This window comes from Podarcis liolepis (assembly GCF_965112155.1).
Source record: "Podarcis liolepis genome assembly, chromosome: 7".
NCBI lineage: Eukaryota > Metazoa > Chordata > Lepidosauria > Squamata > Lacertidae > Podarcis > Podarcis liolepis.
Window position 1 is genome coordinate 60090445 of NC_139561.1, and position 16361 is coordinate 60106805.

The 16361-nt window shown below is 45.6% G+C and overlaps 1 protein-coding gene across 1 annotated transcript in view; it reads left to right on the forward strand.

Moving 5' to 3' along the window:
* MACF1 (microtubule actin crosslinking factor 1) overlaps nt 1-16361 on the forward strand; it is a 298900-nt gene that overhangs the window by 171594 nt on the left and 110945 nt on the right. Inside the window, exons 37-41 of the mRNA XM_083512609.1 lie at nt 4160-9580; nt 11052-11201; nt 11841-12056; nt 13288-13437; nt 15558-15785. Of these exons, the coding sequence (XP_083368735.1) occupies nt 4160-9580; nt 11052-11201; nt 11841-12056; nt 13288-13437; nt 15558-15785 (6165 nt within the window). The remainder of the gene's footprint in view (nt 1-4159; nt 9581-11051; nt 11202-11840; nt 12057-13287; nt 13438-15557; nt 15786-16361) is intronic.

Here is a 16361-nt window from a genome sequence, read left to right on the forward strand (position 1 = left end):
TTGTCAGACTCCTTGCCCATGGAGGGCTCCTGTGCCATTGGAATACTCAGGTTCCTTTGCAACCATGCTAAAGTGAAGAGGAAAGCTGCTAGCTGATGCATTCTCTTAGGAAAAAATATAAGACTTTGGCCACCCCATCTTGTTTGTTCAGCAGTACTCTGAAAATGAGTGCATTCCCCATGTAATCTGGGACTGGAGATTTCCAAGGATGCCTTTCACCTATGGTGATGATGATGAATTGCATTATAAGCTTTGCAGCATTGCCGCAAAAGAAGTTTTCAGCATGAATTTAAAGGCATAAATTATATTAGCCTAGAGTTTTGCAGACCCAGTTTAGGTGAAGAGTTCAGGTGTCAGGGGCAGGTAAGTAGGCAGGTAGCAAAGAAAAGAGAGATAGAAAGAGAGAAAGGATCAGAGGCTGTTCCAAGACCCAGTAGCTCTTTAATGGCTGGGCCAGCTCTGCTACTAACAGTTATGATTGGGGGTGAGGGGGGAGAAGCTAAGGGAGGCAAGTGAGGTCATGGAATAGAACAGAAAAGCCAGCAAAGGGAACCAAGAACCTGACTTAAGTATAATGCATTCTTCTAATCTGAAGCAAACAAGAGGAAAACAAATCTCTTTCTCCCCCTCCTCACCTCCCCACCCTCATGAGATGACAGTGCTGCGTTATTCCAATAATCGGATACTTCACTGCCAGAAAATATTTCATACATTTCTTCCACACACTTCTGAGCTCCACTTTATGCCACCCTCCCTTCTGGCAAAAATGTCTTTGAAAACATCTGTCCCATCTGTGTTTCTTGGTTTGTTCTTCTGGAGTCCTGCCTGGGTATACTCTGTATATTACATGTACGTAAGTGTGGTATTCATGTGTCCAATGCAATATGTATATCTGTGTGGAGTTATGTTTTGACGCTTGCTACCTCCCTGTGTCTTGAAGCACTAACGAACCTATTAAAGCAGGAAGAAAGCCCTGTTGCCCTTTTTAGTATTTGGGCTAAAGGTTGTATGGGATGGCAGCATTTCAGTAAATATAACCACTTCTGTCACTGAAGCATTAAGATGTTGTTTTAGATATATGTCAGTTGCCCCCTGATCTGAAGACCACCATATCATCTGCCTTCCTGCAGCACCAGCTGTACAGGGGTAGGGGGTTCCATGGAAAAGGCCATACCGATCTGTTCACGTTGTTCCCTCTTGTAACTCAGTGGGAGCCAGCACACTTTGATTCTGGCTGCCCACTGCAGGAGACCCATGTGAACTAGCAGGGGTCTAAAGAAGAAAGGCCAGAGTGGAGCAGAGTGACCAGAGAGGGATGGATTTTTCCCAAGGAAGCTGTAGACCTGCTGTCACCAATGTGGCTCCCTCCAGATGCTTTGGACTGGAACTTTCGTCAGCCCCAGTCCTGTGTGATTGTGTTGACTGGGATGAATGGGGCTGTAGCCCAAAACATCTGGAGGGTACCAGGAAAGTCTCCACTTATGTGTGGATTTACCTTTTACTTTGGTTTGAGTGCATCACAATTGTAGAAATCCTTTGGGGAGCCATTTGAAAACCTTTTTTGCTCATGGAAGAATCTCTAGATCTTGGTTGAAAATGTCTGGTTCAAAGCAATGGGAAACTGCACGCCAAAACCAAAATGACAGAACTCTCTGCATTGAGCATGATGTGTCCCTGTTTGGTTTGTGTTCATGTGGAATTACTGTTCAGATTAACTGCCATCCTTGCTTCCAATTTTGTGTTGTCGTTTTTTAAAACTAACAATCTGGAGGTCACACCAAAAACCTCACTCAGGAAATGAGAAAAAGTGGTGTGTGTGTTTTGGGGGGCATATTGTTCTTTCTACTTTTTTGTGCAAAACAAACAGTCGCATGCCGGATGCTAACACCCCCCAGCTTTTACACTGTGTGTGCCATACGGCTGAGCTGCTCCATAAAGGCTCTGTCTTCTTTCACTGCTCACGGCAAACCCCACAACTCTGGTAAGTAAAAAGCCTTTTATGACTCCTGTCCTTCCCCTCTTTTCTCTCTCTTTTCTTCTCTTGCTGATTTTAATATCTGGATGTGCATGTTTGGAGTCTTGATTGTGGTGCAAGAAGGCTTTGTAGGCCTTTCCAGTGGGTCCCTGGAATGGAGCTTTGTCAGGGCCACCTCTTAGCTCTGCCAATTTGGAGCCAGAAAGAGCACAGCCTCTTCTTAGGAAGTCTGAATGCCTTATCAGGCTTGTTTGCCTGCAAGCTGCACCCATGGTCTGGATGGCAAGCAGGCCTCCATGGACATAGTGAAGTCCAGCCCCAGCCAATATGGCACCTGTACCACTCCCCCAAATATGAGTTTATGTGCAGTTCAGGCTGGAGATGGCCAAGGTGTGGCAATTCCACAAGTTTACGTAGTGCTACACCCCCCTCCCTTTTCCCAGCTAAACTACCTTCACCAGATTTCTGATTTAGCGCAAAAGTGCAGGTTAAGAGTCCATGAAATTCCCATTGTGTGCTCTAGGGGATAGAGTTCTGGGCATATTGGGAGGCTCTTAGTTCAAACTGCAGCATAGCCATAAGCTCAACTGCAGTGTCCTTGGGTAAGTCACTTCAAGTCATTTCTATAAATATCTGTGGTCTCCACTACATATATTCTGTCATCCTTAGAACTGACATCCCCCCTTTTGTATCTCCTCAAAGGAGTATCGTTATGCTCCTTCCCTCCATCACCTGTGGGGGTGGGGGTGGGGTTAGGCTCAGCTTTTGAAAACTTCCTGTGATGAGCCTATGACCTAGTTTGCACACAGTGCTAAACTTGGCATTTTGTGCCAACTCTGCCAAGTAGCTCAATTTGTTTTCTTCTAACAATCCATGATTTCAATCCATGGTTTATTGTTCACTTACAAACCTTGGTTTGTTATAACTATGGCCTGGTGTTACAGGCAAACTCAGCATCCTTCCTTTGCCGTGGTTTGTTTCAGTCAGATGTTCAACAAGGAGTTGGAAAGCAAATCAAACTTTTGAGGAATAAATTGTGCCTTGTTTGACCATCTGTTAACTTGTAGTTGACTGGTGGGTTGTTAAGTAAACTGTGGCTTAATCAAATCATGGCTTAGAATCGTATGCAAACCAGCTTATGTTTGGAAGAAACGGATTGAGATGTGTTGGCCTCCTTTCACCATTAGTTTACCAGCTAAAGCATCTCATCTGCAGAATACAGTAGTTGCCCTGAATGAGCCGAAAGCGCCTCCTGGCTTGCCCTTCCTGTAACTGCAATTGTGATGGAGAGATGACTAATGGCAGACAAGCTGGGTCCTTCGGGCAGTTTGGCTTCCATGATCTGCCTCCGCACAGAAGACTAAGGAATCTCAGGGATGTTGTTGGGAAATCACTGCTAGATGTAGGTGTGAGCAGTGTCTGAGGTCCTTGTTGCACCTTGATACCTGTTCAAGTTGGTTCCAGTGTTTTCACACACCCACCCCTTGCCCATAGTAATTGCTTATTCTAGGCTGGATTTTGACATGTCATGAGACAGGGCTCTGAATCCTTCTGAAACACCATGGTGAGGGTGAACGTTGTGCTGAAATGTGAGAGGCTGCCATTTAAGTGGTCAGGGGAAAGAGCTCAATGGCATGGCTGCCTCTTCTTCCATGGTCTGCCACTTTTCATGCCCGTGTGTGGGTACTAAGCTTATGGGAAGCTTGAGGAGGGGGCTAAGCTTGTGCCACTTCCCCTCCTCCCTTTCGCTTTGCTTCCTGTTGGTGACCCTGTCTTGTGGCTCTTCTGTGCAACCTGTCTCTCTTTCTGCATATATAAATGCCCAAAGGGTGGTGAGTGCATGGCACTCTCTCTCTTTCCCCATCTGTCTTTGTATCTTTATGTGGAACATCCTGGCCACTCGGTCCATCTTGCTGCTTTGGCTGCTTTGCTCCTCTTGATGGGTGTCCGAAATGTCTCAGAGTAGCCACTTATGGCTGGCTAGATTGAGCTCCAAACAACTTCCGAAACCAAAATCTTACAAGAATAATCCTTATCCATTGGGGAATCTGCTCTCTAGTACCTTAAAAGACTGAGACATCATTGGACGTGGGGGTGCTTTATAGTTAACAAACACCTTCATAGTGGCTTCTCTGTTCTTGAACTTTCCCCCCTCTTTCTCCCCTCTCCCCTCCCTCTCTTTAGGGAATTGAGACTGTGGCAGGAGTGCTGGACCTTGGCACGATGGAAGTCTTTTCTGTTTGGGAGGCCATGCAAAAAGGTCTCCTAGACCAAGAAACAGGCCTTATACTGCTGGAAGCCCAGGTGATCACAGCTGGCCTTGTGGTTCCCAATACCAGTGAAAAGCTCCCTTTGGCTGAAGGCCTGGCACGAGGTATCATAAACGACAGGATCTACAAGCTACTGGAGGAACTGCAAAGTGCCGTCCAGCTGGTAGACAACACAGATGCCAAAGGGAAGCAGCTTCTTCCACTTGTGGCTGCAATGGAAGATGGAACCATCAGTGAAAGCGTTGGGCTGAAAATCGCAGAAGTGCAGATTCTCACTGGCGGGTTTATAGACTCTTCCAGCCAAGGCAGGATCAGTTTACAAGAGGCTCTTCAAAGAGGAAGCATTACCACCCGCCTTCATGGGAAGTTGGTTTCCCATCTGAGGTCTTGCAAGGACTTGATTGACCCCAACTCAGCCAAGAAAATTAGCTTGAGCAACCTGATGCAGCAGTGCATCCTTCACCAGGAGACAGGACTGAGGCTGCTCCCAGTGAAACAGCTGGCAGGTGGGATGGTGAGCTTAACTTCAGGCCGAAAAGTGAGCATCTTCCGTGCAGTTCAGGAAGGGCTAATAGAGAAGCAGGTGACTGTGAGGTTGCTAGAAGCACAGCTCTTTGCTGGTGGCATTGTAGACCCCAAAAGCGGCCACCGGCTGACTGTGGATGAAGCCATAAGACATAATCTGATTGACCAAGATCTGGCTTGTGCCCTTCTGGTCCGACAGCTGCAGACAGGTGGCATTATAGATACGGTTACAGGAGACAGGCTTTCGCTGGATGAAGCAATGAGGAAAGACTTAGTAGCATCAAGAATTGCTGTAGTGATTCTAGAATCCCTTTGGTCATTTATGGGTCTTCTGCAGCCCAAGTCAGGTGAGATTCTCCCTGTTACAGATGCCCTGGAGCAGGGCATTTTGTCTTCTGAGCTAGCCCATAAGATTCTAAGCAAACGGCAACACATTGAGGCACTTTTCATACCCCAAACCAGAGAGATCCTGACCTGGGAGAAAGCTGCTGATTGTGGGATTCTGGACAGAGATGCCATTGAGAAACTGAAATCAATCCGCCTTCCTGATGTCATGCCAAACATGCCCCTTGCAGATTCTCCAAGCAGGCAGGAAAGGAGTATCCCCCCCTCAGATAGCCCAGGGGACGTTAAGAACCAAAGCAAATGTCCACTAAGAAGCTGCGAAGAACGGGCACTGTTTCATTTGATGACTCACAGCTATGTCAACATCAGCAATGGCCAAAAATTGCTGCTTGTAGATGGGGAGTTAAGTAACCTTGCTGAAATGCTTGTTGCAGCTCAAGATAATGGATCTAATGCCCATCCCTTAAAAACTAGTGAAAGCCAACCCCAACAATGGGATGATTTTGAGGACGGGAAGACAATAACTGTGGTTGCTAAACCCCATAATGAATTCGCTTTGAAGGAATTTGAATTTAATTTATCTGTGTCCAAAGAAGAGTTTGAAGGATATATGCCCTCAGAAATTTGTCCGTCTAACAAAACACTTGGAATAGAAATTGGAAAACTTCCAGTGAAAGAAATAGAATGTGTGAATGTAAAGATGCCAGAGATGGAAGTGGATCCTGTGGGAGACCTTAAAAGTGAAATGGATGACTCCAGAAGAGAGCAAAACCTGACGACAAACCAGAGCAGGGATGAAATTGAACTGCCAGAATCCAAATCCATCAAGGACTCCAGCTTTGAAATGGAATCGACAGATGTGGAGATCTCGTGGGAAAATGTTACGTTTGCAAAAGTGCAGGCAGAAGAGATGGCTTTCAAAGAGTGGGAGACTGGTATTGAAATATATCCTGTTGAAAAAGAAACCGTTATATCCACTGTTGATTTGGAGAAACTAGAGGAATCTCAAAATTTGAAGGATAATGCTATTGAAAATGTCACTCTTGCAGCAGAAGATGCAGCAGGTGCTGACCCTGTGAACTGGCCAAGTATTAGAAAAGTGAGAAATGAATCAGTTGAAAGTCTTTATCAAGCTGAAGGGAAATCTACAGATGACCATATTATTGAAGAACTGTTGAGTACGGAAGGAAAAATGGACCATTTCCATCAAACTGATAGTTCTGCATCCCCAAAACTGTCCACAGACTTGGGAGAAGACAACACCCTTAAAATATTGCTGATGCAGCTTCAGGATGGTGGCATAATTCATGAACAGACAGGGAAGAAGATGCTCCTAGATGAGTCCATTGCCTGTGGAGTTGTACCCAGCCATACAGCCATTAAACTGATGGACAAGTTGAAAATATTCAGTGGCTTCTTTGATGCTGAGACCTGTGAATCATTAACCACCGAAGAAGTCATTGGTGAAGGACTGATGGATGAGAAACTTATGCAGAAGGTGCTAGCATCTGATCAAGCCATAAGTGGTGTTATAGATCCACTTCGAAAAACCATTCTCTCTATCAAGGATGCATCTGAGGTTGGTCTGTTGGACAAAGAAACCGCTGCACGAATCCTGGAAGGGCAAGTTGTTACCGGTGGGATTGTTGACTTCAAGCGTGGCAAGAAAATGTCAGTCACATTGGCTTCTAACCATGGCCTCATACAGCAATCTATCCAAGAAGATCTTAAGAAACTAGAGAAAGCATCTAAGGGGAAAGGTACTGACGATGCAACCAAAGAGAAGCTAATCACTTTGCAGGCTGAAATAGGAGGCATCTTAGATCCTAAAACTAAAGAACCTTTGACAATCACCCAGGTTGTGGAAAAGGGATTTCTCGCCAAGGAGAAAGCCTTCCAACTCCTGACCAAGCAGATAGCTGATGGAGGGATTATTCACCACAAGACAGGCTTGAGACTTTCTGTGGAGGAAGCTGTGGAACATGGATTGATTGACCAAGGCTTCTATGAAGATCTCACAAAGGCAGAAAGTATATGCTTGCATCAGTACATTCATCCAGAAACAAAGGAACCTATGCCCTTGCCTCAAGCCGTATCCCTGGGATTAGTCAGCTCAGATTTTCAAAACAATGTTCAAGAAATACAAGCCTCAACTGGAAGCATATTCGACCCTGTTTCTGGGCAGAAGATTATATTGCCTAAAGCTGTGAAGGAAGGACTCTTGCCCAAAGCAGTTATGGAGAAAGCCATTGCATCCTCTGAAATGAAGCATGCAATAATTGATCCAGAGAGCTGTAGCTTGGTCTCCTATCCAGAACTGGTCAGGAAAAGCAAAATTGACATTGAGTCAGGGCAGAGATACTTGGAAGTTGTTCCATTTCGAGACCTCAAAGATGAAGTGACTGGGAATGTACTCTCATATCCACAAGCAGTTAAGCTTGGCAAGGTAGACCCCATGCTTGCATTGAGGTTGTTGCAGGCTCAAGCAGACACAGGTGGCATCATGGAGACTTCGACTTGCCAAAGGTTGACACTGGCATCTGCTTTGGAGCGAGAAGTGCTAGATAAAGATACAGCTAAAGCCATTGCTCTTAATCAGCTCTTGGCTGGAGGAATTATTGGTACTAAGAGTGGAGAACGAGTGACGTTAAAAGAGGCCGTTGAGAGGGGCTTAGTCAGTGAGGAGTTAGCCAGCACAGTTAAAGAAAGTGTTTCAATAAGCAACAATAGATCTGAATGTGAGAACCTGGAAGAACGTGAAGAGCAGCAGCCTCAGCTGTTGCTGCAAAATGGGACCTCCATGTCTGAAGTGTTAGGCGATTGTGAATATGCTGCTGAGAATCATGATGAGAAAGAGACTCCAGTGCCTTCAGCTATGGAGAGCAGCCTAACTGGTGATGCCACTAACAACTCTTCAAAAGGGATTCAAGAGATGGCAAAAGAAGTGGTTGAATCAGTGCCAGCCTCCTTTCCTTTTCCTACTGCACTGGATAGTTTGGCTAGTCAGCTTTTAGCAGAAGGCAGGCTGGCTCCTGAGCTTGCCTATATGTTAGACCCAGCTGATGCCCTGAAAGTTAAAGCCCAGAAAAAAAATACTAGGAGGAAAAGCAAGTTGAGAGGGAAAGAACTCCTGAAAGGCGAATTGGAAAAGCAAGGAGGAAACGATCAGGTGATTGAAAAGAAATTGGAAGGAATTGTGTCTCAGGAGGAGAAGTTTGGGATGAATGTGATGATGAACCAGACAATTAATGGGGACCAGGAACAAGACAAGAGATTTACTCAGGAAGAGAGTGATGCTGCAGCCATTGTCCTCCAGAAGAAAGCTCAGGGTATCGTACACTTGGAACCTCTGGAGGTGTCAGCACCCAAGAAACTCAGTTCTGTAGGTCAGACGGAGGAAGAAAATGATTTCATAAATTCTGAAGGACTTGCTGCAGTTGTAGAGCCCAAGAAACAGGCCTCTGATGAGCTGCAGTGTGCGGACATCAAGACTGAACTACCAAGCCATGGCTCTCAATTAAGACCCTCGGATCTTCTCACTTCAGAAAGTATTGACTTAAAAAGCACCAAGAAGAAGAAAACAAAAAAGAATAAAAAGCAGTCTGCTGCCCCAGCAGAACCACTTAGGGTGTGTGGCTCTTCCCAAGAAAGTCCATCCCCTCCTACCCCAGATTCCAAGGAAACTTTTATGAGAAGGATCAAGGAGGAGTTGGCCTCTGGGGTTCTAGAATCATTCCAGGAGAATATATCTGACAGGGTGACCAGCAGCCAGACCACAATAGAACAAGTGGAGGTTGAGAGACTAGATCCACAGACATTTGGAAAAGAGAACAAGCAGGAAAGAATTAAAGCAAACATCACAGATGATCAGAAAGTGAATGTTACCCCAAAGACAGATTCACCCAGACAGTTAACAGAGCAAGAGACTAGAATTTACCAAGATTCCTTGGTAGAGGTAGATAATCTGGAAGAAAGTGTATCTCAAGAAACGGCCAAAGAACCAATTATCTCAAAGGTCCCAAAAGCTAATGTGCCTACTAAGGCAGATGGCACAGAATCCTCAGGGCCTTCTGCACTCAAGACAGAACCTGTGCAAAACAGAGAGACCCTAGAGGACAAAATAAGTCATTATCATTCTGTGCCTTTGCTCAGACAAGAGGATGCTGTCCAGGAGCTAACTAGAAACTATGGAAGCGCTGTTGCCAAAGGAGTGCCTGTGGATGCAGAAGCAGAAGAGATGAGGCACATTGGTTCTATGCGAGACAAGAAAATGGAGCCAGAGGCACAGATGCTGCAAGACCAAGAGTTTCCAGAAAGCAAGAGGGATATTTCTAGGCGAAAAGCACCTGTGCAAGACACTGAAACCTCAAAAATGACCAGAGAAAGCAAGGATGCTGATGAACCCACCTGTGTGGTTGAAGGCAGTGGGGAAGAGAGATGCCAAGATGCCCCCAAACTTGCCAAGGTAGGTGGACTTACTAATCTCAGAGACATTTATTCATATTGTAAAGCTAGCTGGACAGCTGAAATGAAAGTATATCTCTTGAGCAGTGGTGTAGGGTGGGTTGGGAGACACAGGGGAGTGCACCTCTGGGACTCTCTCAGAGCAGCAACAGCATCTACCAGAACACCAGGATAATTTATGGAGCCTCCTCACTCTGGTGAGTAAATGAGGCACTAATGAGGCTTTCAGGTTTATGACAGATAAACATAGAGGAAGTCAAGAACACGAGAAAAAATAAGCAAGAGGCTAAATGCTTCTCTCTTTTAACTTCATGCAAGCAGTTGAAATTGTGGCATTTTCACTTTTGCCAAGGTGATTTGCATTCCTGGTGAAATGCTAACAGCTGCATTTCAGCTCCTGGAAGATTATTAGTATTAGTATTAGTATTAGTATTAGTATTAGTATTAGTATTAGTATTAGTATTTTGCTGAAGCTTAGTATATTTTACCTGTTGAATCTATGCAATCAGGAGGGAGCATCTCTACATTTAAGGAGAGCTGACTCCCCAGGAAACTGTGGACATGATTGCAGTCACACTTATCTTGATGACTTGGGCATGGATGGCACTGGGGGCTGCCATGATGCACTTCAAATTCTACCACTACACCACTGCTCTGGAGGCCAGGTAGTCAGCAGTGAAGGAGCAAGCTAAACCAGGCCCCCTTCCCTTTGGTGCAGCCCTGCCTATGTCTTCCTTTGCAGTTGGCCAGCTTCAGGGAAGAGGGGCAGGTGGAGGGGTGGCTCTTTCCTCATCATAGTTTGGAGCTTGACTTGCCCCCTAGAAGTGCAAGGAAGAGGAAGTTACATGCCCAATAAATGTGATATAGCGGGTGGGGGAATAGGGTACCCTCCAGATGTTTTAGACTCCAACTTCCATCAACCCAAACAAGTATGGCCAATGCTCAGAAATTAGGGCAGTTGGCTGCCCCTGAAATACAGCCTGAAAGTCAGAGGTGGGGAACCTCAGGTCTGCAGGCCAAGTTAGGCCCACCAGGCAGCCCAGGCAGGCCTCAGCAGCTGTTTCTGGCCACACTACAGCCTCTAGGCATTCAGCTGACACCACATGGTGTCAGGTGTCCTGTTGGTGTCATGAGGCACTTGCTTGTATCAGGAGGTCTTGAGTGGAAATGGTCCTGCCAGAAAGCATTTGGTGCCAGATGTAAGGATTTCTTAACCAGATGTTGGAAGGTTGATAGCCAGGTAGACTGGTGAGTCCCTCCTGGGAGAGAGTCTCAAGAAGACGGGCCACTATCAGGGAAACCTTACAATCTTTTTAGAAATTAATATTTTATTAAAAAAATGAAATCTGGCCCTACAAGAAACAGAGTTTTTAGATGAAATAAGCTAGAACCATGCAAATAGATTGTTGTGCTTTGTCTGTATCTCTCCTATTCTGTCTAAAACCTGTGTTTTAATGCCTCTGACTCCATAGGCTCCACACAGCAAACAGCTTTGCCTCAGCTATGATGAGAAATTGGTTGTGCTCCTGTCCAGAGTGCGTGACATTGAGATGCGCATCCAGCGGGTTCAAGTTGCAGATCTGAGTTCAGCAGCACTGCGGGAACTGCTTCGCCAGGCTGAGGTAAGAGGAGTGGCTTTGGTTTTCACACCTAAAGGTCACTTTCCCCAGTGGGCTGGCCACTATGGCAATTCACAGGAGAGCACCTTTGTTCCCTGTCAACTTGCTGTGCTTGTAAGCTTCTCAGGGACTTCTGAAGAGTCTTGTGGCACCTCAAAAGGCTAACACTCAATCAGATGAGTTACTGTTGCTGTTCATTCTTTTCACATCCTCTGTAGTTTTTGCAAAGTACTTTTTAGCCTTTGGTCTGATCTACCCCTGTGATGAAGATCACACTAGGCGAATGAGGCTGCGAGAGTATTGTGTGTGTGCACGCATGCCGAAAGCTGTAGAAGGGAGTTCAGGGCCATTGTGAGAATTGAACCCTCGTCTACACCCTTAAACCAGATTACAATTGTTGGTTTGTTTTTTACTTGTACTGGATTGAACTATTTGGACCAAATCTTGCTTCATGCTTGGACGATGACACATGTACAAGAGCTTCTTGGATTCTGCTGCTTGGACAGGATTACCATGAGGTGAAAAGAGTTGAGAAGCCTTAACAGCAGACAGGGGGAGTGTGAGGCTCAAGTTCGTTCCAGCCTTGGCAGGACCATTTGTCTTGCTTAGATGTCTGCTTATAGGTACCCTTTTGCCCCTTAGGCCTTGGACGCAGAGCTGAGGAACTTGTCGGTTCCAATGAATCAGGAGCTGGAGGCAGTGAAAGGGATTGTATCCAACCCTCCCTGGGAAGTCCCTGAGCAATTACTGAAGGCTTTGGAGAAAGATGCCAAGAACCTTCAGAAGTCTTTTGGCTCCGTCAGCAAGGCCCTGGACTCTTGGCTACTGAACCTTCGTGCTGCGACAGAAGCAGAAAAGGTACTGCACTCCTTACAGCCTTCCTTTGGCAAGGAGGCTCCATGTTTGTTCAAAGAAGGTGCTTGTCGATTCTATGGAAAAGCACAGGACCCACCCTTCCAGGGTCCTTCCAGGCGGGTGTTTATTGTGGGGTGACTGCTCCTCGCGCATGCAGGAGTTGTTGTTTTTGCAGCATCCACACAACATCATTGGCATCAAAATGCCAGCCTGTATTTCCCCCCGTTTAACCTGTATCTACGCTTTCTGGGGAAAATACAGTGTTAAAAAAGAATCCTGTTGCAATATCCGAACAATTTTTTTTACAATATTAAATTCCTGGAAGCAACCCATATTTTTCCTCGAAGGGGTAGAAAATGGGCCATTGTATGCAAGCAAAATAGAGCTGCAAAGATCTCATGTCTGCATGTCCCCCCCCCCCACATTGCATAAGTGGAGGTTTGTTTTATTCATTCATTTCACAAAATTTATATACTACTTGATAGTAAAAATAGACCTCAAAGTGGTCTACAAAAATGAAATTATCAGTAAGAAAAATCAACCATTATCCACAGTAGACTAAAAGCAGATTAATACTCACATCAACTTTCTAACCCCTGTTTGTCCTTAACGTGCCATTAAGAGCATAAGAATATAAGAACAGGCCTTCTAGATCACGCCTACACCCATCTATTCCAATATCCTGTTCTTGTTCTCTTTGTGGTCAGCAGATGATTTGGGGGGAAATGCCAAATAATTAAGTGATGTCCTGGGCCTCAACCGTACATTGTCCCACCTCTGAACACTGCCTGTGTGGAGTGTGTGCATCTGAGTTTCAGGGGCCACTTCATGCGACAGTTTTTGTGGGGGAAGATTCACCCATGCATAATTTTCCCCCTTAGTTTTTCTTTTCTCTGTTCTCTTGCACAATGACTCCTCGTACAGCAATAGGAATTTCTTGCATACTGAAAAAGACTTCCTTTTTTGCGTGCCCCCCCCAACATTGTTTAAAAAGCAGCTATTGCTACTGCTGCTATATGTGAGCCCATTCACAAGAGCTCTCCTACCACATGGATCTTGAGGGGAGAGTCACCTTGTGGAGACACTTTTGCTTCAAGAATAGGCCAGAGTTTTGCGCCTGTCAGCTAAAATGCCAGTATTTGTTAAGGTTCGGCATCTTTGGCTGACCTTGGTTTGTCCTTTTGTTCCTATTCTGGTTTTAATAATTATTTCTCTGTTGTTGTTTCATTTTGAGGCTGAAATCCTAGCGCAGCATGGGAAGCTGCAGGGCAGGCTCCAGGAGCTGCTGAGCTGGGCGTCTGACACCACAGAGTTACTCAACCATCTAGAGTCCCACACTAAAACTGATGCCAGCAGCTTGAATTCTTGCCTCCAGAGCTACAAGGTAGTTGCCATAGCAACGTCACAGGCTAAGCCTGACTGGGAGGGTGGTAACTTCCCACGGAGGGGGCGGGGAGTTCCTGGTTGTCTGCATGCTAACTAGGGGACCTATACTCTCTGCTGAGAGCACCCTTGGGACCAGTCACTTTGGGCCTTTTCCCTTGGCTCACTTCATTTCAACCATGAATGCAATTATCCTATCAGCTACTAAATATTTGTAAAAAGACATATGTTTAGGAAGTTGTCCTCAGTATTTACAAACTCATTCTGGGACCTTCCCAGTTCTGCAAATAACAGCCACATGAGAATGGCCCTGCTGTATTGGATCATTGGTCTGTCTGGTTGAGAGTGTTGCTCCCTTATGGAGCCAGATGCTTCAGGGTATTTCACAAACAGGGCTGTTATGGTGGTAGCCATTTCCTGCTAGTTGCTAGCCAGCATCCTGACCACCAAAGGCTGCCTTTATGGAAATTCTGGTGGATGAATTCGGAGGGCCAGAGAGAGGCTGGTAGGCCTCTTTTTTCTTCCCTCATTCATCCCCATCCCCACCCCCACACCCTCCACTTTTCTTTCATTGCCCTGAGTTGTCCTCCTTTTACTCTTGTTCCCCCCCACACACCTTTTGGCAAGATTCAAGAACTCTGCTTAGTGGAGACTCCTTGCTTGTCTAGACAAAGCTCCACACACACACACACACCCCCACACACCATGCAGGGGGGGTCTGCATTATTATCTAAAAATGGATCTGTGATGGCAATTAGCATCACCCATGCATTTTGCGCCAGTAGACATCACAACCGTTTGTGCAAGACTGTGAGTGTTGTAAGTTATAACCATTTATGGTTATGAATTGTGTAGCTTTATGATCTGGCATTTGAAAAAACACAACTATTTCCTCTTCTCTGCCTGGAGCTCTTGAGAGCTTTTTGTGGGTGTGTGGCATGCCTGAGTTTGCAACTGGCTCCTCCCAAGATAATATGGCTGGGAAGCCAGACCTAAAGCTGTATGACCTGCTATTTGGAGAAAGTGGTAGGGCTGCCAGCCAATTCCTTTATACTTAGAAAAGCCTTTGCCAATCTGGTGCCCTCCAAATGTTTCAGACTACAACTCCCATCATCCCCTGCCTACGTTGGTTTGACTTCGAATGTGACATTGCCAGGCATTTCTTGTTTTTCCGGGTGATGAGAAGCTCCCCAGGGAAGGGTGGGCGGGGTTTAGTTTCTTTGGGATGGGAAGGGAAACCAGACTACACCCTGAAGTCTTAAGGTGTAGTTGTAATGTATATTTTAAGATATAACAAATGTAAGGAGAGCATTTGGGAAGCAAACCAAGACTTCTGCATCAAGCTGCAATTCCACATCAGGTTCCCAGGGAGAAAGAGCTTGCACCCTGGGGTGTCTCTAAAGTTGTGTGGGAATAATTGATTTCACTTCTCATTTAAAGGCAAACCTACCAGCTATGCACATCCTGAAACAATATGTGAACTGAAACACAGCCATCCTTTGAAATTCACATTTCTCCGAATTTTGTGTTCCTTTCCAAGCAAATAATTAGTACAGAAATGCATATACCAGGGGAATGCATACATACATGCATATATTAATGAAAATAGCACATTAAAATGCTTTATATAAGGGGGAAATGGCCTGCAAAAATATGTTTATTGGGCAAAATTACATAACAAAAATTGTGTAATTGAAGTGTATACTAAAATGCTGCTGAATTTTCATTAGGACTTAAAAACCACACACAATCCGGTGCAAAAATGTGATTGGGAAAAATAAGAAACTGAGAGAAACTTAAATTGACAGACTGACCCATCCTTAGGTGCTTCACCTTCATCCACGCACAAATTCATGGTGTGTGAGAGACAGAGGGGCAGAGAATGAATTCAGACTGGCTCTGAGCTATTTCTCTTCCCTTCTCCTTAGCTGTAAGTGTGTCAATTTCAGGCTATCAGGGAAAGCTTCCTGCCCTGATGAAGGACCATTAAGCCTCTTTTGTTTTAAAGTCTCTGGTCACTTGGTCATTCAAGCACGTGAAACTTGCAAAGGTATCCTGTGGGTGACTGAAGTCTCAGAGTGGCTACATTTTCTCCCTCTTCCCCTCTCTTGACATGGCCAGGAGCTGAAAAGGCCCCTTGCAGATACCAAAGCTCAGCTTGATGCAACAGCCCTTGACATTCAGTTCTTCATTTCTGAGCACGCTCAAGACTTGTCCCCGGAACAAAGCAGGCAGCTGTTGAGGCTGCTGAACGAGCTGCAGACATCCTTCCGGGAACTTTCAGAGAGGCTGGCCACCCGGGCAGAGGTCCTTCAGGTCTGTCTCCTGCAAGCGGAGCAGACAGATCAGGTGACAGTGATGGAGTGGCAACCTCTTTGCTGTTTCGTATTTAACAGGGAGCAGAATGTGTGTCTTTTCCTTTTTAACCAAGCTGCCCTTCCTACAGTTTCTGTACGCATCCTTTTGCAATTAAGTTGTGGCATCATAGAGTGCGTCAGCTGCTGCTTCAAAGCAGAGAGATGCCTCATTTCTGTGTCTCTCTCCTTCCATCCTCCCTTTCACAGAGTGAGTCAGGACTCCAAACAGGTGGCTGTTCTAAGGACAATGGGGGACACCAGTTAAGCTGGTTTCTGTCATGGCGGTGGGGCTGAATCTTGCCTCTCAATAAGGAAGGCTAATGTAATGACTTGGATGGAGCAAGAGGGGAGAAACAGAGCATTAAAAGCAACACATTTGTGACTCAAGTGTTAGCCCAGGGTCTAGGGGACTTGTTGCTAACTGTGGTTTTTAGCTGTAATAGGTGTGCAGATGCACAGTATGAGTGCAACAGACACAGTGGTCCAATTTTGCACATGAACAAGCTTATTCTGCAGAACTGTGTCTGCTGCGCTCCTCACTTTGTTGAGTTAGGAGCAACAAACCATG